This window comes from Syngnathus scovelli, chromosome 10 (genome assembly GCF_024217435.2).
Source record: "Syngnathus scovelli strain Florida chromosome 10, RoL_Ssco_1.2, whole genome shotgun sequence".
NCBI lineage: Eukaryota > Metazoa > Chordata > Actinopteri > Syngnathiformes > Syngnathidae > Syngnathus > Syngnathus scovelli.
Genome location: NC_090856.1, coordinates 10,287,375 through 10,312,065, shown reverse-complemented (window position 1 = coordinate 10,312,065; position 24,691 = coordinate 10,287,375). Strand labels below are relative to the sequence as shown.

Genomic DNA, 24,691 nt, shown 5'->3' with positions numbered 1-24,691 from the left:
CGCCATTAAATATGTGTATATTTATGTGTGCGTATATGCAGTATTTATACTTTTATACAGAACTGTTCTTCTATTAACTATTGCAGTGTCCTTATGAATGCAATGTCCATTGTATTTAGGCACTGGCAACATGCACTATTGCCAATAATAAATACAGACAGTAAATACACGTAAAATGTAAATTAGAGTTTGAACATCAAGGTTTTAAGGCCTTTGTTTGCATCTTTTTTTATTTAAAAATAGAGAGGAGATCACATATGCAAGACAACATAAAATATATAGATTTATTCAACTGAATGCATCTTGCATCATCCACGGACTAAAGCGCTGTTATTGACACCCAACCCCCCCCAAAAAAACAAAGTCTGACAATCTATATTTTCTCTTCTTTGGAGTGCCACACAATTTTATATTCTCTGTTTTATTATTATATGTTTCTAAAATCATGAAATCATAGGGCAGACTCCTTGTTGACTAGGCCAAGGCTCACGTACAAATTTCAAGAAGTGCAACCACTCTTGCCGTGGCTCAACATCCTGTTGAGCATTTCCCAGCCATAAAGTTTGTGACTGAGTTCTCCATCGTCAGGAAGTTAAGACCCCGCCCTCCCCACCAAAAAGAATACAAGTAACATTAGAGTATGATCATGTCTATGGTATAAAAAAAATAGCAGCAGGTGAGTATTAATAATAATAACAATAATCATGATCATAATATGTGGGAGCATGTTGAAAAAGACATGTCCTCAGCAGTGCTTACAGAAAGTGAAAAGATTAAGACGTGATAGAAAATGACTGACAAAGGGACAACGGGTGTTTGGGAGAGGGTTCGTCGAGAGTCAGCCCACCACTCCGACTGGCGGTCACCTCCTCATGGTCTGAGCAAAGTCGGCATGGCTGGCAGAAGGGTGCTCGTCAGGGTGCTGTTATGTTGCATAGTGGTCAAAGCTTCCCAAGTACTCCAGGGCAGCCCGGTAGCACAGCTGGTACTGGTCCTGAACCCATATGTCATCAACGAGTTACCTCCATTTTCTGAACTGATATAACCTCAACGTGTATTTCAAACAACAGCACAACTCATTTGATGCTAACACATTCCAAAATCCATAGATGAGCTAACATCTATCTTATGCATCTTTTTAATGATTGGGGAGTACACAATGGTTACCTCGGTCTGCACCATGGCGGGTCGTTGAGTCCTGAGTGTCTTGACCGTTTGGAAGACGTCGACGGCGCCCTCGTACCTCATCCTCTCCAAGACGATGCTCAGCGTGATGAAGACGCCGCTCCGCCCCACGCCGGCGCTGTTGGGTGGGCACATTGTATTAGTGCAACTGACCGCAGGCCAAGTGCCCAAGGAGCGTCATTTGGCACACTCACCTGCAGTGCACAGTGATGGGTCCGTCTTGGCCAAACTGCTCCTTAGTTTTGTGGACTTGTCCGATGAAGTCGATAAAGCCTTCTCCATTTTTGGGAACTCCCTGTTCGGGCCAATCGTTGAACTGAAACTGCCTGATGGTCCTGGACTGTCCATCCTAGCAAACAAACAAGGGCTGATAGTGATTAAGAGCTCCAGTCAGACGAGTGCAAAATTTAGCAAATGATCAGTTGCCACTTACCCTGGCATCAGTCACTTTGAACTCCCTTAGGATGTACTGTGGCATGTTGTACTCGGCCATGGGGTCCACAACAAAGTACTGGTAGCGGGCTGAACGCTCAGCGGGCCAGTACTGATGGCACTTTTCCTGCAGACAAATAACATTTTGGAAGGTCAGCGAATTTGATGTCTACCCCCACATTTTGAAGGGTGGCCCCCACAATCTCCACTGTTCTCTGCAATAAAGTTTTACCCGTCCCATCTCGCGCAGTTTAGTGAGCATGACGACGATGGTAGAGTTGTGCTCCCACAGCATCCTCCAGAAGTCCTCTGTGGTCTCGGCCAAGGGGCCCTGGGTGGCGATATAAGCTCTCTGCAGCCTGGTGAAGCAAACGCAAAGGCGGCATGTTACAGCGGCGTGCCACCGGGTGTCACCGTAGGAACACGGAACGAGTGGACAGACCTGTATCCATCGATGAAGCTGGCGTTGATGTAGTCAGAGCCCTCCACGCCTCTGATTGGCTGCAGGACGACGCGGCTGGACTCGAAAGGCATGATGTTCACCAGGCGGTTCTTGAACTTGTTGCACGGCAGGTTGGCACTGATGAAACGTGAGGTATGTGCTTTGGTGTTGGCCAACTTCTACACGCACACACACACACACACACAGACACACACACACATTTGATTTCACATGCATTAATATTTTCTATGAATGCTAAACAGCATCAAATATCATATTTAACATCTGGAAATCTGATTAGCCGATTCATTAGGTACACCTGACCAAAACCTTTAATCTGCATCACAGTCTGTTTGCAACATGTGTCCCAAATAAAAGCTAATATTGACCTTAAACTCCAGCTCCATGGCAGTGACGGTTTCCCCAGGGGGCACTTGGCTGAGCTTGTGCACGTGCGCATAGAGGTTTCGGGCGGCCACCTCCGTGTTTCCGCACAGGGCGGCCTCCAACAGGGCCTCGTAGATGAAGATGTACTGGTCCTCTGTCTGGACCATGTAGTTCCTCTGGGCCCTCATGCAGGTGACGTGTCCGTACACGTCCACCGAATGCTCGTGTTTCATGCGCTCCAGCATGGCGTCGATCACCATGAAGCAGCCTGTGCGGCCGACCCCCGCGCTGGAAAGATGTCAACACACGCTATCAGGCTACGTTAGCTAGCATGCCAACATACGATATCACACTATAATGTTGCGCTATGATGCAACTGCTGTTCTGCTCTGTTTATTGATTCCCCTCTACGAGCTTATCAACAAAAGAACCATGAAAACAATGCAACAATGGCATTGGGCAAAGAAAGGGCATATGGAGCAGCATTAAAAAATGGTGAGCGATGAGCGTCTCTACCTGCAGTGGACCACCATGGGTCCGGCATCAGGGGGGTTACAGGCTTTGACCCTGCGCAGGAAGGACAGCGTGGGGGTGGGGTACTCGGGCACACCGTGGTCGGGCCAGGCCATGAACTGGAACTGGCGCACCTCCCTCCTCTCGCTGGAACCGTTCTAAAGCAAACACCACCGCCGACTGTCATGTCAACATGATGCGTCGTACATAGAAAACATGATGCAAATATGATATATTAGCTTGACCTTGTAGAGTGTGAAGGTGCGTACGCTGTAGGTGGCCAAGTCCACAGAGTCCAACATGGTCACCTGGATCATGCCGTAGGTTTCGGTCCCACGACTGGGCCAGTACTGGTCGCACTTCACCTGCAGAAACACACACATGAACACACTCGTCTTCCTCATCATCCTCATCAAGTCCAGTCAAGTCAAGTTTATTTGTATAGCCCTAAATCACAAACAGTCTCAAAGGGCTTCACATAGACAAGAATTGACAATTATTCTCAAAGCATCCCCTGATCTTAAGCTCCCAAAAGGGCAAGGAAAAACTCAAAAACCCCTGCCAGGGGAAAATGAGAAACCTCGAGAAGGGACCACAGATGGAAGGATCCCCCTTTCAGGATCACCAGGATCATCACGCTCGTACCCGTGATTTCTCCTCCAGGCGAGTCATCATGACGACGGTGGAGGTGCGCTGCTCCCACACCAGCCTCCAGAAGTCTCCGAGGGTATCAGGCAGCGGACCCTGTGTGGCGATGTAGGCGTTCTGCTTCCTGTAGCCGTCCACGTAGTTTGCGTTGATGTAGTCGCTGCCGGGAACTCCTGCGATGAGGCCGTATTCGGATCAAATGAGCAGCGTCGGAAGCGCAAAGCGGAAGGTCGGCTAGGGCTCACCGTCCACGGGCGCGAGCAGGACTCTGGTGTGGTCGTAGGCGATGACGTTGGCGTAGCGATTCTTTGGCTTGTTGATCTCCATGTTGGAATGTTCCCATGTGAACTGCTGACCAGGGTCGATGGACTGAAGGAAGACGCGCAAACGTCGCCTTGGTTACGCGCATCCATCTGAAAATTCTTTGGATTCACTTCAATTGCAGAATCTCAACATGATACGATTTATTCCAAAAACACACGGAGGATACAAAAACAATTTGAGCCACATTCCCAAAAATGTTGGAGCGTTGCGCAAGATTTGGTCAGTAACTTTGTAATTTTGTGTCCGTGCACTACCTCGTACTCCTGTGAAAAACACAGGCCATCGTTGGCCTTAAGTCTATCGATGTGGTCGGCCAGGTCGCAGGAGGCAATGGGTGGATGTTGTCTCATTCCTAGAGGAGGGACAGCAAACATGGTGAAAAAGACTTGAGATCACACAGACACACACACACACATGCACGCACACACACGCAGACACACTCACACACACACAAAACAAACTACAACCCAGGGCATATGCTGACTAGGCACCTGCTTAGTCCCAAAGAATAATTTGGGATTTGGTGGAAAAACATGCTTGCAATACCAGTAAAATGTGAAAAAATACAGTTTTGGTCCAGATTTTCTGCAAAATAAAAAGAGAAAAAACTAATTGACACACTTGATTAGCATTAGTGGGCCCCAGAAATTGATGTGGTGGGCCAGATCCGGCCCCCGGGCCTTCATTTTCACTCCGGAGGCCTCGGTAATGTTCAGTAAAATATGTAACAAAATGTTTATGAATCATTATCATCTGAACAGGAGGGCACTAAAATGAAAGTTTTCTGAGTTCACCAGGGACACGAGGGCTGGCCGTCCAGCTGTGGGTGAAAGAAATGACAACTTACTTGGTGTGGTTGGACAACTGAGGGTGCTGCCACCTGTTGGGAGGATGAAAAAACATAACAAACGGGTTAGTGGGCTGGAAGTGACGAGAGGCTTACAAATCAACACATAGTAGCTCGTCAATCCAAATCAACAGTGTGTGCTTGCAAGAGTCCGTGCGTACCTTGTGTCTGACAGTTGAGCCTCCTCATCTCTACAGGGTCGGACGAGTGGGCCAGCAGTGAGTCCTTCACACTGGCCATGTGCTCGTCTTTGGACGATGGAGACGTTCGCTTCCTGGTGGAAAAGGAACAAGAGTGCATTGAAAATAATTAGTATTAAAAAAAGTCACATTGGAAAGGTAGCATTGGGGAAATATCAGTGGAAAGGGTTGCATTGAATGAAGCAGCATTTTATATATCTATATCTATATATATCTATATATATATATATATATATATATATATATATATATAGATATATATATATATATATCTCGGCGGCTCGGTGGCGCACTGGGTAGCACGTCCGCCTCACGGTTAGGAGGGTGCGGGTTCGATCCCACCTCCGGCCCTCCCTGTGCGGACTTTGCATGTTCTCCCCGAGCCCGCTTGGGTTTTCTCCGGGCACTCCGGTTTCCCAAAAACATGCTTGGTAGGCCGATTGATCACTCCAAATTGTCCCTAGGTGTGAGTGCGTGTGCGAATGGTTGTTTGTCTCTGTGTGCCCTGCGATTGGCTGGCAACCAGTTCAGGGTGTCCCCCGCCTACTGCCCGATGACGGCTGGGATAGGCTCCAGCACGCCCGCGACCCCCGTGGGGACTAAGCGGTTCAGAAAATGGATGGATGGATATATATATATATATATATATATATATATATATATATATATATATATATATATATATATATATATATATATATATAAAAAAGGAGCATTGAATAAAATATTATTTTCAACACTGCCCGAAATTCTGGTCCACCATCCGGCGCCTCAGGAGGGGGAAGCAATGCAACGTCAACACTGTTTACAGTGGGGATGGTGTGCTGCTGACCTCAACTCGGGACGTCGTGAGTCGGTGGGGAGAATACTTCGAAGACCTCCTCAATTCCACCTACACGCCTTCCATTGTGGAAGCAGGGCCTGGGGACTCTGAGGCGGACTCTCCAATCTCTGGGGTCGAAGTCACTGAGGTAGTTAAAAAACTCCTCGGTGGCAAGGCCCCGGGGTGGATGAGATCCGCCCGGAGTTCTTAAGGGCTCTGGATGTTGTGGGGCTGTCATGGCTGACACGCCTCTACAATATTGCGTGGACATCGGGGACAGTACCTCTGGATTGGCAGACTGGGGTGGTGGTTCCCCTCTTTAAGAAGGGGGACCGGAGGGTGTGTTCCAATTACAGGGGAGTAACACTCCTCAGCCTCCCTGGTAAGGTCTATTCAGGGGTGCTGGAGAGGAGGGTCCGTCGGGAGATCGAACCTCGGATTCAGGTGGAGCAGTGTGGCTTTCGTCCTGGCTGTGGAACAGTGGACCAGCTCTACACCCTCAGCAGGATCGGTTCGGTTCGGTCCCTGTATCACTGATGCCAGTTTGGTCCGCATTTCCGGCAGTAAGTCGAATTCGTTCCCAGTGAGGGTTGGACTCCGCCAAGGCTGCCCTTTGTCACCGATTCTGTTCATAATTTTTAGGACAGAATTTCTAGGCGCAGCCGAGGCGTTGAGGGGGTCCGGTTTGGGGACCTCAGCATCGCGTCTCTGCTTTTTGCAGACGACGTGGTGCTGTTGGCTTCTTCAGGCCGTGATCTCCAGCTCTCACTGGAGCGGTTCGCACCCGAGTGTGAAGCGGTCGGGATGAGGGTCAGCACCTCCAAATCCGAGTCCATGGTCCTCGATCGGAAAAGGGTGGAATGCCCTCTCCGGATCGGGGATGAGATCCTGCCCCAAGTGGAGGAGTTTAAGTATCTTGGGGTCTTGTTCACGAGTGAGGGGAGGATGGAGCGCGAGATCGAGAGGCGGATCGGTGCAGCGTCGGCAGGAATGCGGACTCTGTACTGGTCCGTCGTGGTAAAGAGAGAGCTGAGCCAAAAGGCAAAGCTCTCAATTTACCAGTCGATTTACGCTCCTATCCTCACCTATGGTCACGAGCTATGGGTCGTGACCGAAAGAACGAGATCCCGGATACAAGCGGCTGAAATGAGTTTTCTCCACAGGATGTCCAGGCTCTCCCTTAGAGATAGGGTGAGAAGCTCAGTCATCCGGGAGAGACTCGGAGTAGAGTCGCTACTCCTCCACGTTGAGAGGAGCCAGATGAGGTGGCTCGGGCATCTCATCAGGATGCCTCCTGGACACCTCCCTGGGGAGGTGTTCCGGGCATGTCCCACCGGTAGGAGACCCTGGGGACGACCCAGGACGCGCTGGAGAGACTATGTCTCTCAGCTGGCCTGGGAACACCTTGGGATCCCCCGGGATGAGCTGGATGAAGTGGCTGGGGAGAGGGAAGTCTGGGAGTCCCTCCTGAAGCTGTTGCCCCTGCGACCCGACCCCAGATAAGCGGAAGAAGATGGATGGATGGATGGATGGATGGATGGATGGATGGATGGATGGATGGATGGATGGATGGATGGATGGATGGATGGATGGATGGATGGATGGATGGATGGATGGATGGATGGATGGATGGATGGATGGATGGATGGATGGATGGATGGATGGATGGATGGATGGATGGATGGATGGATGGATGGATGGAACACTGCCCGTGCTTAATGGGGAGAATTGAATACAGTAAACTGTAAAAACGGGCATAACAAAATCAATGTTGAGTAATGTAGCCACATAAGAGGAGGTTGGAAAAAAAAAAAAAAAAAGCGCTCGCTCACCTTTCTTGTTTGCTGAATCCAGCAAGAGAAGAAAAGCAGCAGGAAAAAAGAAAGTTCAAAGGTCAAGCACGTGACATTCAAGTGCTAAAACGAACAGTGTGCAATGCAGTGTCACTGACCTCTTGAAGAGAAGAATGGCGATGACGATGATGACGATGACGATGACGGCCAGCACGGGTCCCATCACCCAAAGCATCTCGGGATCCTCGGAGTGGCGCGCCATCCCACTGTGGAGCTTCACCAGAATGGCTTCCGAGAATGGACTGGCCACCAGTGTCCTCTGCTACAAATGGGCCACACACTTGTTGCAATCTTTTTTTTTTTTCACAATTGAAAAAGATGCTAACATTTACATAACAAAATGGAGACTCTTACAGATTCACGGTCTGTCAGCTCGGCCAGCACAAAGCATCGATACTGCTGTTGCCCTGTTAATGCCTTATTGCGGAAGCCGTGGTACTCGTGGCCGTCGCCCAGGGTGAAAATCTCAGGAAGCGAGTCCAGCTTGGCCGCTACATAAGGCCACAGGAATTCGCTCTCGAGGTGCCTTCTCTTCCTCTGGGCATCATCGTCGCTTTCCAGAAGCTAGCCGAAAAAAAAAATTACCATGATTAATGGAAGCCAGTGTTGACAAATGTTTGAGAAAGTTACGGGCCTTTGTGTGCCTGAAGACCACCATACTTCACCAATGAGCTAAAATAAGCGCAGCTTCTGTTGTTTCAGGATGTACTGAAATTGATGAACTTTTCTTCTACTTTGTGTTAAAATGTGTAACAATGGTTATCATATTAAATCTAAAGCTAGCTAGTATGGTAGGTACCTTAACTTTTTTTTTTTTTACCTCCATCAAGCTGGAGAGATATTTTTTGGATTGTCATTTGTTGGTGATTCACATTTCAGCATGATTCGTGACATATTTAGGTCAAATATTGAGCCCTCAGGGACTTCACCATAATTTAGCAAGTGAGCTAAAACAAAACATGGTTCATACACTCACTTCTTGGAGGTCCACATCTTCAGGGTTCTCCCACCTCAGGGATGTTGGGGTGACTGGAACCACCACAATGTAGAACCACCTGCAGCGCACATTACGTTTGTCAACTACATTCTAGCGTGCATCTGGAACATAGATATGTAACCTACATAACATACTAGACTTTCAGAATGCATGCATGTCATTTTAGATGAAAATGTGTGAAAATGTTGAGTATAGACAACCAGGACGGCTCAGACCTAAATGCGGTTCCTGGTGGGACTTGGGGCAGCCGCAGCATGACTTTCCCACCCTCCTCCGTGTCCTGCGGAGACTCTGAAGGCTTGTTCAAGAGCAGGTCAGGAGCGGTCCGGATGGAGACCTGCTGCTGGAGGCCGCCGGCGCTGTTCCCCCGGCTCATTAGCACAAAAGAGTATTCTGTGTCGGGTGTGAGCTGCGTGATGAGCTTCCTCTTGTGTTGGCCGCGCACCTCCACGCTCTGCTGGTTGTAGAGGATCTGCCCAGGATGACATCATTGCCGCTGTGATCACATCAATGCCGCTACTGTACTGCGAGTGGACACTTTGGAGGGAACCTACCTTGAGGGGAACCTCGGACTCAAAGATCTCAGGAACATCCCAAGTCAGCAGCACGGATGTTCTCGTGACTGCCTTGACTCCAAAGTTCTTGGTGAACACTAAGGGAACATTTGTAGGGTTGAAAGTTTTCATTGAACAAACGTTCAAATCACTCGAGAGATTTTGCTGTTGCTTAGCTGCATTTACTTCCGTGTCTGGAGCCAGTCAGAAAACCAAGAGAAGAGCCAAGTCAAGAACGAAGTCCAAAAATGAGTTAAGCATGAGGTCAGAAACCAAGTCAAGGAGCAAGTCAGTCAAAAACACGTTAAAAAAAACAGTCAAGGATTATGTCAATAAGCAGTCAAGAACGGGGTGTAAAACCTAGCCCGGAACCAGTTTAAAACCAGGTCAAAAATAAGTCAACAACTTGTCAAGAATTAAGTGGGGGAAAAATTTTAAGGCAAGAATGAGTCAAAAGGCAGGTAAAAAAAATCAAGTCAAGAGCCAGTCTAGAACAAAGTTAAAAACCAAGTCAGTATCCAAGTCAAAAAATAGTCGCAATCTCAGTCCAGAACAAATCAAGAACCATGTTGGTAAGCTTGTGTGGTAGAATAGGAACAGTTGCGTTGCGCTGACCTGGCATTGCGGTGGACATGGTCCTGCTCTGTATGCTGGGGCTGAGCGGTCCGCCGCCTTTTGCGGTGAAGGCCCGTACGCGGATGTCGTAGGTGGTGTCCGGCTGCAGGCCGTTCAGGGTCACGTGCGTTTCCGCTGTGGCTTCGGAGCTCTCGTTCTGGCTGTTGATGTCGCGGTACACCACCACGTACTTGACGATCTTCCCATTGCGCTCAGCTGGTGGGGGCGGCTCCCAGGTCAGCCGGGTGGCAGTGGCGGTCAGGCCCACCACGCTCAGATTGAGCGGGTAGCTGGTGGGGGCGTCCTCGGGGGTACTAATCTCTTTCACATACTCTTCGCCGTTGCCCGCTCGGTTATTGGCGCACAGTTTGAAGATGTAGGTGGCCCCTTTGTGAAGGCCTGTGACAGTGAAGTGGTCGTCGGTCTTGCGGAAGTCTCTGACGGCGAAGGCGTCCTCCTCGGCCCGCTTGTACTGCAGCCGGTAGCCCGTGTGCTCACCCACCATCTCCTTGGGCGGCTGCCATTGGATCAGCGCCGTGTTGCCGATTGTAGTGCTGATCATCATGGTGGGCCTGCCGGGAACTGTCGGAAAATGACAAGGAAATGCAGCCGAACAACCCTCAACATCTTGTTGCGTGTTGTTTGAGATGTCTGTCGTTGAGTAAGGAAAACAAAGATGTGGAGTAACAGTTGGTTCTTTCTTGGCAAGATCTTGGGTTGTTTAATGGCGGCCAGTACACGAGGCATGTGTGTGTGTTAGTGTGTGTTGTGTTCGCCGTGAAACACAATGAAAAAGTATATGAGTTTGTCTAACCTAATAAAATATGTACATTGTTTCTCCCACTTCAATCTCCATCATAGAGTATTGATATTTTCCTGTTCATGTGATATATTTTGTGTCAGACAGTGGGCAGCACACCTGCCCCCGTGGTGGTGACCAGCCGGGCTTTGCTGTGGGCGCCGTCCCCCTTGGTGGTGTACGCCGCCACCGTTAGCGAGTAGCTGGTCTCCGGCAGCAGGCCCGTCAAGATGGCTTCCTGTCGAGAAAGGAAGTGGAAGTGAACAAAATGTGTTGTTTTTAAATAAAGAGATGAAAATGAAAAATATCTTTAATGTGATTTGTTGATTATTTAAAAAAAATGAAAAGACTGATTATAAGCAGTATAAATCATCCAATTGTAATCCCTAAGTTTTTTTTAAACACTGAGCATCCCTGGATACCACCAAGAAGAGCAAAACTGATGGAAGAACTGTTTGGCCACCAGGCTGGCGAAGACATCAATATCACAGGAATTTTGTTAGTGTTGTGCAAAAGACTCCAACACGGAAAACCTCAAGCTTAGAAGAAAAAAAAAAAAAAAAGTTGTTTTTGTTCAAGGAGCATTTGAAGTCCAGCGAATGCAGGTGCGTTGAAAGAGGAGGCAGGTGAGGTCACAGTAAGATGGCAGCCGGCGCTGGAGCAGAACGTTCCGCCGGTGGTCTCGGCCGCGTTTTGTTTTGTTCACCTGGAGGAGCGTCGCAGCCGATTTGCAGCCTTCCCGTCTCATGCCGACGAGCCGCGAAAACCAAGCCAAGACGTTACGATGCGTGCGGCTGCCGTGGGTGTCTCTCCGGGGACCTGTCTGACGACCTCAGCCTGATAAGTTTAGTGGCGTCCCCTGGCTGTGCTGATACTGACAATGACGCTGATGGGAACCAACGCAAATTTCCACTTCACCTTACACATGCACCACATCTGCTTGGCATTACAGTGCAGGGCTCGCCGCACCTCCGCCCAAAAATGCTAATAAGTTAATGTATAACATGCACTATACTCAAATAAATGCAATCCGATTAACGAATGACTGCGTGAACTTTTCACGCTGTTAAAATGGCGACGGAGCATGAGCGTGGAATGATGAGATAAAATCGGTCACCGTCAAGCTGCTGGCTCTCGCTAGCAAAAACAAAACAAACTGGTCAGATGACCGACGCTTCGCACTGAGCGTGTCCAAACGAAAGCGAGAGCAAGAAGATGCTGAGATAAGGTGAAAGGATTGAAACGTGACAGTACTTTTTCAGCGCATTGACCACCATGGACAGCGATGGAGGAAGGCATCTGAAAGATTGGCGCTTTCGAAATTAAGTATGCTCATTATTTTGATTTTGTGTCGACCAAATTGAAAATTATGAAGCTTTGTTATACACTTTGTGTGTTACCGAGGTGGCTTCAATAACAGCACACTACAGATAGACAGGTAGATGCTTTGTGAATCCCGAGGGACGTTCCAGGTGTGACATTCCACATTGTATAAGGATTTGATTGTTTCCCGAATGTTTTCTGTAATCAGCCTATTTTTCAAGGAAGCCGTCTCAGAGGAGACGCACTGCGTGGCCTCAGACAAAAATTAGTTGAGTCAGAATGTTCGGGTGCGTGTGGACACGTCTGTGCGTGTCTTGCTCTCCCTCCTCCACCTCCTCCTGGCACCCCCAGGCCACGTTCCATTTCTCTCATGCAGGCTGATTCTTATCCGCTTTGCGAAAAAAGAAAAAGGAGAGTGGGAAAGTCCGAGTTAATCTTCTTCTTTTGCACGCGGTTTGTTACCAGGGACTTGATGGAGCAACTTTGCTTTTCACTTCTTTTCTTCAATTTTGTTTGAATGTATTTTGTGGCAGCAGGACAAGATTTATGTCCCATACTTCCACTTGCCCCAAGGGGTAGACAACAGGAGACTATTTGTGTTTCCTTGACTGCATATTTAGAATAGGTTCAATATGCTAAAGCTCCTCGCCATTTCTCTTCAGTTCCATGAATGTCCCAATATTTGTATATGAACTCCACATTTTCTTCAGTTTCCTCTCCCTTTCCCAATACTTTTGTCCAACACCTACAGGCAGTTGTCCCAATTCTTTTGTGTCATTTTGAAGGCCGGTCAAAGTGAATGAAAATCAAGCGGGAAGAGAAAGGCGAGTGTTTGTGAGTGAGAGGAAGTCAAAGGCAAGCGAGGACGGAGGACCTGCGCGTCGGGCTGGGCGACATCCACGATGAGGGGCTGTCCGTGAGGCTCGCCTCGCTCCATCCTGGAGTAGATGATCTGGTAGCCTCGCACATGGCCATTCTGCTTGATGGACAGGGGCGGCTTCCAGCTCACCCGAACCGCCGTGGCATTAATGGCGTCCGCCTCCACCTTTCTGGGCGGCGCTTCAGGCACTGAACAACCACAATGATGAAAACAACAAATACATTAAACACGTTTTAAACTGAAAGGTAAAGCAATGTGTTTACCTAGTTAACTAATTAATGAATATACACATTTTTAGTTTCAAATGTTAAATGTGTTCAATCAAATCTATTGACTATTTCCTAACCAAAATGAAACTAAACTAATAACGTAAACATCACCAGCATCAGCTTCTCTGAAAATCTTCAAAAAATTCAAAAGACCACAAGTGTTCTTCTTTTGAGCACGACGTAAGAAAGTCTTCCGACTTCCCGGCGGCGTCCTTCCGTCCACGTACCGTCTTCCTGTGTCCTGGCACGGGCCGGCGGACTCTCTGGTCCAGGCCCGACGTCGGTCACCGCTCGCACCCACACGGAATATTCCGTCCACTTTTCCAGACCCTCCAGTGCATAACTGTGCACGTCGGCACTGATGCCAGACACCAGGTGACGCTGTGCATCCTCCCTGCCCAATGCAAGGTAGGCAAGCGAGTAGCCGGTGATGGCGGCAGCATCATAGGGGCCGTCGGTGGAAGTGGGCGGTGGTGCCCAACTGACTTGGATGCTTGTGGAGCTCAGGCTGAGCAAGCGGACGTCCTGGGGGGGCACCGAGGGGGCTGATGGGAACACATGGAAGACGACATGCTAACATGAAAACACACAAAAGTATGCACACATGGTGAAATGGCGCAAACACACAACGGGACGGGGGAGCGAGGACCAGCCGGAGATGACGGTACAAGGATCCAGAGGAACCTTAACTTGGGTCTTTCAGAGTCCAGTGAGAGTTTAGCGGCTAAATAGCGGTGTGCTAACCTAGCACAGATGTGGAATAACATGTTGTCTCTCCTTGCTTTTGGTCTTTTAAAGTCCAGCGAGTTTTAAAAAAAGCTTGTGGCATCCTAACCTACCACAAATCCGGAAGAATATTTTGCTAACCTGTCTTCAATCTCAGATCCAGAGGAACATTTTGGCCCCTTGTTTTACTCTTGAGGAATCTGGGTAACTGGTCTTTTGTCCAGTCAACAGGATGCTAATCTATCATGGATCTAGAGCAGGGGTCACCAACACGGTGCCCGCGGGCACCAGGTCGCCCGTGATGACCACATGAGTCGCCCGCAGGACTGTTCCAAAATTAGCTCAAATAGCGGCACTTGTCAGTGAGCTGCATCTATTTATTTTACAGTCAAACCTCGGTTTTCGAACGTCCTGGTTCATGAACAAATCGGAATTGTAACAAAAAATTAGAGATTTTTTTGCTTCGGTTGTCCAACAAAATTCGGAGGTCGAACCTCACGAGATGAGCCGGGAGGAACCGAGAAAACCCGACCGCACGGCCCGGATGCCGACTGACTCCGTTGTTATTGTATTTTCGTTACTTTGAGGGTTTTATTAACCCCTAATCATGCCTCCAAAGAAAGCAAGTGGGAGCAGTAAAGCCATCCTAAAACACAAAGACGCTCTTAAAGCAATGCGACAGTGAGCGCCCGGCGCGCTACGGTTGCGCGATCGGACCAAATTAAGCTCCCTGCGCACTGAGGTCCACTTAAATTTTGGAAAGTACATCAGGACTTTAAAAATGTTTTCTAAATTCTAGCGACGGCTCTGTCACAATAATGCGACCATCGCTGTGCAGTTGCGCGGTGGGCGACGCGCTCCGGTTGCGCGTTCGGCGGTGCGCTGCAGTTGCGCGATCGGACAAATATGCGCAAATGAAAAAAATGCTTAAAAAAAGGCGGGTTTTTTGTCTTGTAACGGATTTAAAAAATTTCCATTATTTGTAATGGGAAAAATAGATTCGGAATTCGACCGATTCGCTTCTCAAACCGCCTTCTGAAACGGATTGTGGTCAAAAACCAAGGTTTGACTGTATTTTTGCTATTCTTGTTAAAATCACACATGTGAACTGCAAATGACAATAATAACACATGGTGAAAGCCAAATTGAGCAAATTGGCTATTTCAGAAGTGTATGTCAAACTGGTAGCCCTTTGCCTTAATCAGTACCCAGGAAGTAGCTCTCAGTTTCCGAAAGGTTGGTGACCCCTGATCTAGAGGAACTTCCACCACACAAGACCTAAAAACACATTTGGCACTCACTTGATCGAGCGGTCCTGCACTCGATGGGTCTCGTGAAAACTCCTAATCCCGTCTCAGATCTGGCGGCCAGCGTGAACACGTAGACGGTGTCAGCTTTCAAACCGTCAATGGCGTACGACCCGGCGGGCTCAAAGGTCACGCTGCGCTGCCGGAGCATAATCGGCATGGATCGTCAGATGTCCACCATCTTGGAACTTTTTTTCTTAGCGGGTTTAGGCAAACTCTGGGCCGAAATAGCAAAGATAACTCTAAAGGCCATCCATCTACCTTCTCTTGAGGGTCGTTGGCCTCCCAGTAGCGCACCTCATACCCGACGACCTGGTCCTGGACGGGCCACAGCCAAGACAGCATGATGCGAGAGTCCAGCTCAGCTTCGGCCTCCAAATCCGATGGCTGAGCAGGAACTGAAGAAGTAGTAAGAATAAAGGCGTTGGATTTATGAGGGCGTGAAAAGGTGCACAACAGTAATAAGTAAAGACGCTCACGAGACACTCACCTCCTTGCTGCATCTTGACGAGCAGGACATCAGATGGAGGTCCGTCACCCACCGAGGTGAAGGCGAGCACCCTGAATCCATAGGTGACGTCTGGGACAAGTCCGCCCACGGTGGTCAGCTGGCTGTCGTCCGTGTTGTGTTTGTTCCAGGCACCGAGGGGCTCCTGCGGGTTGGCGCTGTAGTGGACCCGGTACCCCTGGATTTGCCCGTTAGCCTCCTCGGGGGGCTCCCACTGGACCAGCACGGTGGTGGGACTCAGCATCCGGGTCTGGACACGGAGAGGAGGCGAGGAAGGTGCCTGCTCGCTGGTCCGCGTGTCCACCATGACTCCCGGTGGCCCGCGCCCCACATTATTGACCGCCATCACTCGGAAGTCGTATTGGGAGAAAGGGCTGAGACCCCCGATGCTGTAGCGGGTGGTGGCCACGCCGTCCACTTCCTGGAAGCCGTTGTCAGATGCCTTAGCTCGGTACTGGATCACATAATAGGACACAGGCTCCGGGGTGCCCGAGTCCCACGTTAGAGTGACGCTAGTGGCGGTGGTCTCGGTCACCATGAGGGACGTAGGGGGCTTGGGTAGGGCTGTTGGGAGAAAACAAAAAATATCGGTGGAAAATAACCCCCCAAACACTTATAGCCTTGGTTCTACCTTTAACAGTAATCTGCGCCGTGGTTTGGATCACACCCAGTGAAGAGATGGCCACGCAGGTGTAGTTGGCAGACTGGCGGACATTGGCCAGCTCTAGCACGTTGCGTCCAATGGGCATCTCGTCCTCGCGGGTCAGCTCGACCTCGCCGCTCATCCACTTGACGTAGGGCATGGGCGCGCCCACCGCCACACATGTCAGGTTCACGCTGCCACCGGGCATCACCTCGTGGTGGGACGGCGGGATGGAGAAACGGGGTGGCACGCGACGAACTGCATGAGGAGGATTGAGGATGAGATGTGCCATCAGAGGAGGGTGCTCGGAAAGAAAGACATTAGTACGTGAGCTGGACTTGAAGTTTTGAATCACCCTGATCAATGAGTCAAACTGCTGTATTGACTCAGAAATTGGGTGTCTGAGATCTCCATTAACGAAAACAAGCCTGGAGACATGCCTGAGGGCAAAAAGACCAAAGAACGGGGGATGGTGGTGGTTGTAAGTGATGGGACAGAAAGGGTCGGGCGAGTCATGCAAGGTGGTAGGGCTTGCAAATAAGCAGGACTTTTTTAGTTCATTATTTTACTTAGTAATCAACTAATAAAATGTCTTACTTTTGAGATTTTTTTTTTAATTTTACTGATAAAATTTCAGAATTTTTGTATCATTTTTCTAAAATAAATATTTTATAAATAATAATATTTAACATTGTAGTACAATAATGTTTATCTTAACATTGTTCCATGTGGAAACACAGGATTTTTTTTCTTTCAATTATTTACTGAATTATTTTTTTAGTTCTTAAATTTCAAAATCCAATTAACATTACTTCTTTTAATATCCTGAACTCTCTTCCCCCTTCTGCGTAGCGTCCTGTACTTATTTATTGTGTTATTTGTTTAATTATTATTTATTCATCATTCTTATTTATTCATTGATTGTGCCTTCTTGTTCTATTTTTCTTGTGTTGTTTACTTGTCTGTACATTGTGAACTATGTCTTGTCACCGTGGGATAGTGGGAACGTAATTTCGATCTCTTTGTGTGTCTTGGCATGTAGAGAAATTGACAATAAAGCAGACTTTGACTTTTTGACTTTGAATATAATCATATCAATATCGCTAAGTAAATAAGTATATTTTCCTCTCATTGATGTAGCTTATCCCCCTAATTTCAGTGGTCCCCAACCGCCGGGCCGTGGACCATTCCGGTCCATGGATCATTTAGTACTCGGCCGCACAAGAAAGAATAAGACTTATTTGATTAAAGTCAGTTAATTTTTGGGCAAATATTTCTATTATACTTATGTGGATTTTTAAAACCTTACTTGTTGTATATTTATTATTTTACTTGAGTTAATAATGTTTTTAATAACATTCTCTAATACCTCCATCCATATTTTTCCATCAATTATATTTTCTCAACTGAACAATTAGTAAGTAATTATATGTCAATTATATTTTATTTTACCTGCTCGATAATGTTATTTGATGACGGAAAATGTGCTGTTGTTGGTGAAGTCAGACAATAACTTTGCTTTCATGCTTCATTGCGACTTTAAAAAAAATAACTGAATGTAAATGACCTGTTTTGATTTCATGAAATGTGGAAAAAAGCCAAGTGCAGGCATCAACAGGCAAAGCAGTAGCAGCGAACGGGGGAACAGGTGTGGTCTTGGGGTGCAGGCTGGGGTCAGGGGAGGGGGGGGGTGGCTGCGAGGGGAGAGGCCGGGACGGGCCTGAGGCGCATGGCGACACGCCAACGCTGCCTGGCTCCTGTCCAGCGCACCTCCGTGTCCAGGACGAGTGCAGAAACAAACCTTCTCGCTGGTCTGCAGTGTTTGCAGTGTTTGGGTTTTGTGTGATGGGGATGGTGACGCAGGGGCAGACGACAACCACGACAACAACAAGAGAGAAGGGAAGCCAGGAGGAGGGAGACAAGGAAAAACAGAGAAGAGTAAAACTTGCCCAAAATATCCTTCAACAGACACTCGCGCACGCACTTGTGCACAAACTCACGCACGCACTCGCGCACGCACGCACCTATGCATGCACGCACGCACGCACACACACGCGCACACATACGCACACGCGCACACACACACACACGCACACACACACACACAGAAGCCTGATCATGTTAAAACATCATCATTGTTTCGTGTTTCATTAAAATGCCTACTTGGCATCATAATTACACTCAACATTATGCACACGACAGACAGAGACACAAACGCCTACGAATGAATGCATGAATGAATGAATGGATGGATGGATGGATGGATGGATGGATGGATGGATGGATGGATGGATGGATGGATGGATGGATGGATGGATGGATGGATGGATGGATGGATGGATGGATGGATGGATGGATGGATGGATGGATGGATGGATGGATGGATGGATGGATGGATGGAAAAACAAACAGACGGAAGACAAACCTATTAACAACAAACACATATTTCCATACGGTGGCTGTACTTCCAGCTAGCCGGTGGCTGATCGCTAGCACGGTGAACAATCATTTGAACACAACTTAAATGAAGACGACGGATGAAAGCAGCGGAGAAAGCTCCAGACAAGGTTGGACATGCCAAAGCAGGAAGTCCTGGCACAAAGAGTTAGGTGGCCTTGGCGGAGGTCCTCCTGGTTTTACCTCGTACGTAGAGGTTCGCCGGAGCCGAGTATCTGGTCCCTGCTGAGTTGACGGCCACACATTCGTACTTGCCCTGGTCTGATTCCTCGCTGTTCTCGATCTGAAGAGCGCCTGCGGATGCATGTCGAAGGTCACATCAAAGTCATTTTCTACTTAGCGACCACACAGGCGTGACGGGGAGTCCATATTCTTCTAGTACCAGCAGCAGTTAGCACATTTTAGTATAGTGGCTCTGTTCTTTGAGTCCATGAAGACTGTTTACTACACATACGATTCATGATGATACGAGATGATCCAATTACAAAATGACTCACTCTAATTGCTCCTAGTATAGAACGTTTAGCTCAAATTATGATACCATTAACTCAAAGTATGAGACGATTCAATACAATTGTAATACCCTTAGCTCCAATGACAATATGATTCACTCTAATTGCGATGCAATTTACTCCAAATGCATGAATGCAACTCAGTCTGGGGGCAAAGCTGATGTTGCCGACAATTCCTGTGTTGGTGGCTGCTTCTCGTGTCCACGTCATAAATATTTTTGAGAACTTAGTGGTAGAATGTTTGGCAAGCGGACACAAAGGAGTCGCGCTAGCATTCTGTTGCCATTCATATAAACAGACACAAAAGAACACTATTGCTTTTGAGTGTTCTTTTGAGAAGAAACATTGAGTTTTGGAGGACAAATGGGAATGATGATGATAAAGTGAAGGTGGATGAGGTTTGGTGATTTTGAGGTGTTCAGGAGGCGGTTTCGGGAGGGTTCCTGAAGTCTAGCATTCTTACCTCTGATCGGTGTACCACCTGGTGAGGTAAAGTCAATGCAAATAAGACCAGAAAAAAGTTTTCATTAGTCGGGGGAGGAAGGAGACAACACAACAAAACTGTTACTCTTAATGTGCAGTTAGAGTAAGTACATAATAGGATTTCTTGTTTTACTAAGCTGTTATTAAGTGCTCTCCTCCAATCTTTTCATTTACACACTATTTTCCACAGGTGCTTATTTAAATGCTACACCCTGTTCTCAACTGACGTTTACAGTTTTCCTACAGTACACATCAGTTGCTAATAGCTACAAGCTACTTAGCTAGCCAGTCTTACCCACACTTATCTCACTTTAAGATAGCCTCAAGTTAAAAACTAGCTTACTTACAAACAAAATCTTGGCTTCACTCTAGCAAGAAAATGACTGCATCAAACGTAACCCTGCGTGACCCTAACCCTCGAGCTAACTCTGTTATAATGATGAATAAAAAGTAGTTTGAATTAATTTACACTTAGTCATGTACGATGGCTTTGTGTTTAGAGTTTAGTGCTTTCTAAGCTAGACTTGTGGAACGCTAAACAAGCTAAATTGCTAACAGTAGCACACTAAAAGTCTGTTAAATGAGTCAAAGACATGTAGAGGTATGGTCACTATGCAGATGTCATCCATCTGGATAGTAAACCAAGTCCTAAGACAAAGAAGGGCCCTGGAAGCTGTGTGGCCCCATTTAGCCATCAGCAGCTCTCCAAGATCCCGGAGGACCGGGCAGGCAGACGAACGAGATCTGCCATGACATTGTGGCGTCAAGTGACAGATTTATGGGGTGTCCTTGTGAAAAATAATAGTACTTTATTATATTTTCACAATGTTTGCTTCAAGAGGGAGGAAGTGGAACAGCATACTGCATTAGCATCAGCATTAGCGAGTCAGGGGCACAGGTGTGTTTGTGTTGGTGGAGGCCTTCCAGCGATCTTGTTTTCTGCCATGTTGCAGGTTCAAGTGGCAGCCATGTTGACTGTTGAAATGCGGTGGCCATGTTGTGCGTACCTGAGCGTAGCTGCTTGATGCGTCCGTTGCTGCTTTCGATCTCGACGGGTAGGAAGTCTTTCAGCCAGAATATCTCAGGGTCTGGGTTTCCGCTGGCGGCACACAACATGGTGGCCGTGCGCGTCCTCTCCACCACCTTCAGCTGAGGACCCATGTCAATGCTCGGGAAGCCGTGAGGGATCTGCTCCTCTGACACAACAAAACATCCCTTAAAATACAGTGAAACCCAGATTTGCCTGCATACTGTAAAAAATAAAAAAATTCTGCGATATAGCAAGGGTGTGATAAAGCGAGAACTGTATATGAGCTGTATATGTAGTATGTACATACGTATGTATGTTCACTGTATATGAGCGCACAGGATAATAGTACTGAGCTTGATATGATTACAAACCTGTGAGTCAATCAGAAACTAGAGGAAAGGCACATTGCTGTGTTTTTTGTTTTGCAGCAGTGTTCGTAATCTTGCTACTCTTTTTCTTAGCAGAGATTCCAGCACAGATTTGAGAGCCACTCCGGTTCCAAAAACACGTCGCAAACAAAGTGTGAACATGATGCGCCCGCCGTTGAGGCGAGCACATCCGCAACCTGATCAGGCAGCCAAACAAATGTGACAGAAAGGGTGTGTGTATGTGTGTGTGTGTGTGTGGGGGTAGGAGGAGGAATTTAAGGAGTTTCGGCACCAGATTCCATCGCACTTTCCGAAAACATATGTTGTATGCTTGTGTGAAAGTACACGAAAAGTAAAAATGCACAATTTGAAAATAAAACAGCAAAAAATTAATCTATTTTAAAATGATAGAATGGCATAATAACAACACGAAAAGTAAAAATGCACAATTTGAAAATAAAACAGCAAAAAATTAATCTATTTTAAAATGATAGAATGGCATAATAACAATGTAAATATAACGGTATGATAGGGAGGTAAGTAAAATTTTGTAGTAAGGTGTGAGCGAGTTTTAAAAAATAAGTTAGAATATAACAAGTTAAGAAAATAACATACAATAAAAATTAAAAAAATATTTGTAAAGATATCAAATCATACATGTAACTATAAATTAAAATGGTATGCTAAAAAATAAAAAAATAAAAAATAACATCCATATGTACTACATGAACGAATGAGATGAACTAAAGCCTATTCCAGCTGTCTTGGGGATATATAAAAATAAAATTTCATCTCAAGTAAGAAAATGCATGTGGTGACCTTGTTGCAACGGGCGTGCAAACATGCATGAAAACATGCGTGCGTGCAGCCCAAGTTATGCTTGGCGGGTCACGTCTGTGCAGAAAACTGAGAACAGGTGCACACCTAGGCACCTCACTGGGGCCACTGAGCTTAGCTCTGGCTTACTTTTTTTGACTATGTGCCACCTAGCAAGGCCGCACGATTTACCAGATCGCTGTTCTGTAATAATAGCACTGACACAGAAATGTTGACCTGTCACTTTCCCTTCTTCTGAAGGGGGGGGTTGGGGCGGGGGGGGGGGTCAAGATTACTACCCTTACCTTCTAGGACGGTGAGTTTGGCGCTGACATTGATCTCCCCCAAGCTGTTGGCAGCGGTGCACTCGTAAATCGCCTCGTCGCGGTTCGTCCTCAGCGGCTGGATTCGCAAAACCGAACCCGAGCCGTTGTCAAACTCAATCACCTGCACGAATGGAAGACAGACACCGCCGTGTCAGCCTTGCTAGTCAACGCAACTTTGGTCAAAAATTGTCATGGTAAAAGTTGTTTACTTCATCATAGTTTTTATTTCACTTTGACTTTGAATTCATTTTTAAAGCAGGGTTTTAAGTTTTTATATATTTTAATTTTGTGAAAACTTTGTTTTAGTTTATTTTTTATGATTATTTTTTTTTTAGGGTAATTTTTTTTTAGATCCTCGCTACTTCGTGTTTCGTTTATCGCGGCTTCACTACAGCGCAGATTTTTTTCCAAATTAAAAAAACATTTAAAAGTCAAAATAAAACTTTTAAATTGAGGAAACGTGTCTAACCTTTAGGACAATGTAGTATTGCTCTAAATGTTCGTTTACATTTCTTTAGAAGTCCATTTTCGCGTGTTAGCACAATCACGAATTAGCATCTTTCCGCTGACTCGTTAGCCTGCCCAGTACTTATTGTTGGTGCCCGAATTTCGCGGATATCACTTATCGCGGGTGGTTTTTGGAACCAATTATCCGCGATAAACGAGGGATTACTGTATTTGCTGATTGCAAGATGAAAAACAGGTCAAGTATTGTGTAGTAAAGTATATAAATTGGGTTGACTATAAACATCTCGGGTGGAGCCACTGCTCAATGGGACGGAAGCGTTTCGTGGAGTGAGGACCACCTAGCGAGGAGGAAGTTTTGCGTCCAATGACATGCCTGAGTGGAGATCAGGTATGCAAGGGGTCTCGGGAACGGAATAGTTGGGGGGTGTTAAAGACTTGGAGGTCGGGCCGAGGGGCTTTCACACTTCCGCCGCGGCATTCCTGCCCTAATGAGGGAGGCGGGGAGCGGCGGGCCTCCCGACGGGGAGGCGTCACTTTGGCCTTCGGGCTTCACTTGGCAGCCAAGCGGGAAGAAGAACACCAACATTCCTGAAGAACATTCCTGATTGTCTGCAAGGCCGCCGGCCAATTAGAGCGCTCAGGTGGGCGCGGAATGACGAGTACAGAAAGGACCGAGCATCCTCACCCAAAAAAAAAAAAAAAATTGTTTTGGTTCTGTAGCAACTTAACAAATGTTCCTAAAGGTTGTGACGCTCGGGCAACACAAAAGAACTTTAGTTTGTGGAATGTGATAAGCTCTTAAACACACACGCATTTCTGGGATCTTGTTTCAAACACCAACGGCACCAAGAAGAAAGATGCTTTTCTACACTGTGGTTAAAAAAAAATTACATGACAGGAATTGTCTGTAAAGAGAGCCATTTGTAACTGGAGGGACCATGCTATTTTTGTTTTGATTTAATTGGTCTTTTTTTTTTTTCTTCACGTACCTCAAATCGCTGTGAGCTGACTTTCTTGCCTTTCTTCATCCAGGTGATGCGCGGCTTGGGCTCGCCCAGTGCCTGGCACACGAATGAGGCCACACCCCCTGAGATGCCTGTCTGGTCGTCGGGCGACTTGACAAAGGTCGGCATGGCTGCGAGGACAAACGCTGCCGTGAAATGGCGTGTGTGGTAAATTAGGCATTCCAAAATGTAGCAAACTCACTGTCGGCGCGAGACGGCAGCAGCAGCCAGGCCAACGACAGCGCCAGGAGGGGAACGGCGCCACCGTTGGACCAACAGATGCGGCCCATGCCCATCATCTCCACTTCGGCTGCCGATTGGCTAAAAAGTCACGTCGTAGTCGAGACAAACCTGCCGGGAGAAATGGAAATTAACACAAAGTTGTTAATAACTCAGCAAACTCACACTGATCACGTCACATGACTGACTCAAAATGTCTTATTCTGGCCAATTACCAGCAGGAAGCCTACGATCTCAAATGTACTGTTTTGTAATAAATGATGTCAGTGTGAAAGCCTCAAATTCAATCGCTGAAACACTGAAACGGAGGCTCAATTTCCACACTCGAACCAAAAACCTCGACAAGCACACGCATTCAACACGCAAAGTGCGCACTACTTTTGTGATATTCCAGAGTGGCCGCCACTACCGCTAACACGCGCACGTGTCATGGCGGCGCTTGACCGCGGCTCAGCCCTCTGAGTGTCCTTAAGGTGACGCTTCCTGACTGGGCAGCTGCACTCTGGTGACCTGCTGTTAACACGCTTAAATGTGAATGTCTTGGAGCCAACGTGTCTACGGGCGCCATTGCCACCTACGCCACCCGCCTGAGCGGGTGGGTCTTCATCGGAGCCATTTTGGGAATTTGTCATTTTTACTAAGTCTTGCCAATTTGTCACTATTGCTAAATTTGATAACTTTAACTTTTAAGTCAACCGATTATTGAGGGTTG

The 24,691-nt window shown here is 47.3% G+C and overlaps 1 protein-coding gene across 7 annotated transcripts; it reads right to left on the bottom strand.

The window, feature by feature from the left end:
• Positions 1-212: 212 nt before the first annotated feature.
• ptprfa (protein tyrosine phosphatase receptor type Fa) lies at positions 213-24,090 on the bottom strand. 7 transcript variants are annotated; one of them, XM_049728733.2, is made up of 34 exons: positions 23,942-24,090; positions 23,725-23,870; positions 22,247-22,388; positions 20,735-20,923; positions 19,708-19,725; positions 18,916-19,026; positions 16,264-16,533; positions 15,615-16,196; positions 15,386-15,522; positions 15,119-15,263; positions 13,319-13,636; positions 12,817-13,010; positions 10,740-10,857; positions 9,821-10,402; positions 9,206-9,303; positions 8,867-9,123; positions 8,631-8,709; positions 8,009-8,218; positions 7,753-7,916; positions 7,634-7,645; positions 4,940-5,052; positions 4,779-4,811; positions 4,186-4,283; positions 3,853-3,976; positions 3,605-3,780; positions 3,205-3,324; positions 2,963-3,117; positions 2,449-2,734; positions 2,060-2,238; positions 1,850-1,976; positions 1,619-1,744; positions 1,380-1,534; positions 1,168-1,303; positions 213-994 (listed from the first exon to the last, which is right to left on the bottom strand). In XM_049728733.2, exons 1-34 carry the CDS (start codon positions 24,036-24,038, stop codon positions 926-928), a joined length of 5,766 nt encoding a protein of 1,921 aa, XP_049584690.1. In that variant the 5' UTR covers positions 24,039-24,090; the 3' UTR covers positions 213-925. The 7 variants fall into 7 exon arrangements, with proteins under 7 accessions (XP_049584690.1, XP_068508311.1, XP_068508312.1 ...); XM_068652210.1 differs by lacking the exon at positions 7,634-7,645; XM_068652211.1 differs by lacking the exon at positions 7,634-7,645 and having other exon boundaries at positions 7,753-7,913.
• Between the last annotated feature and the right edge of the window lie 601 nt (positions 24,091-24,691).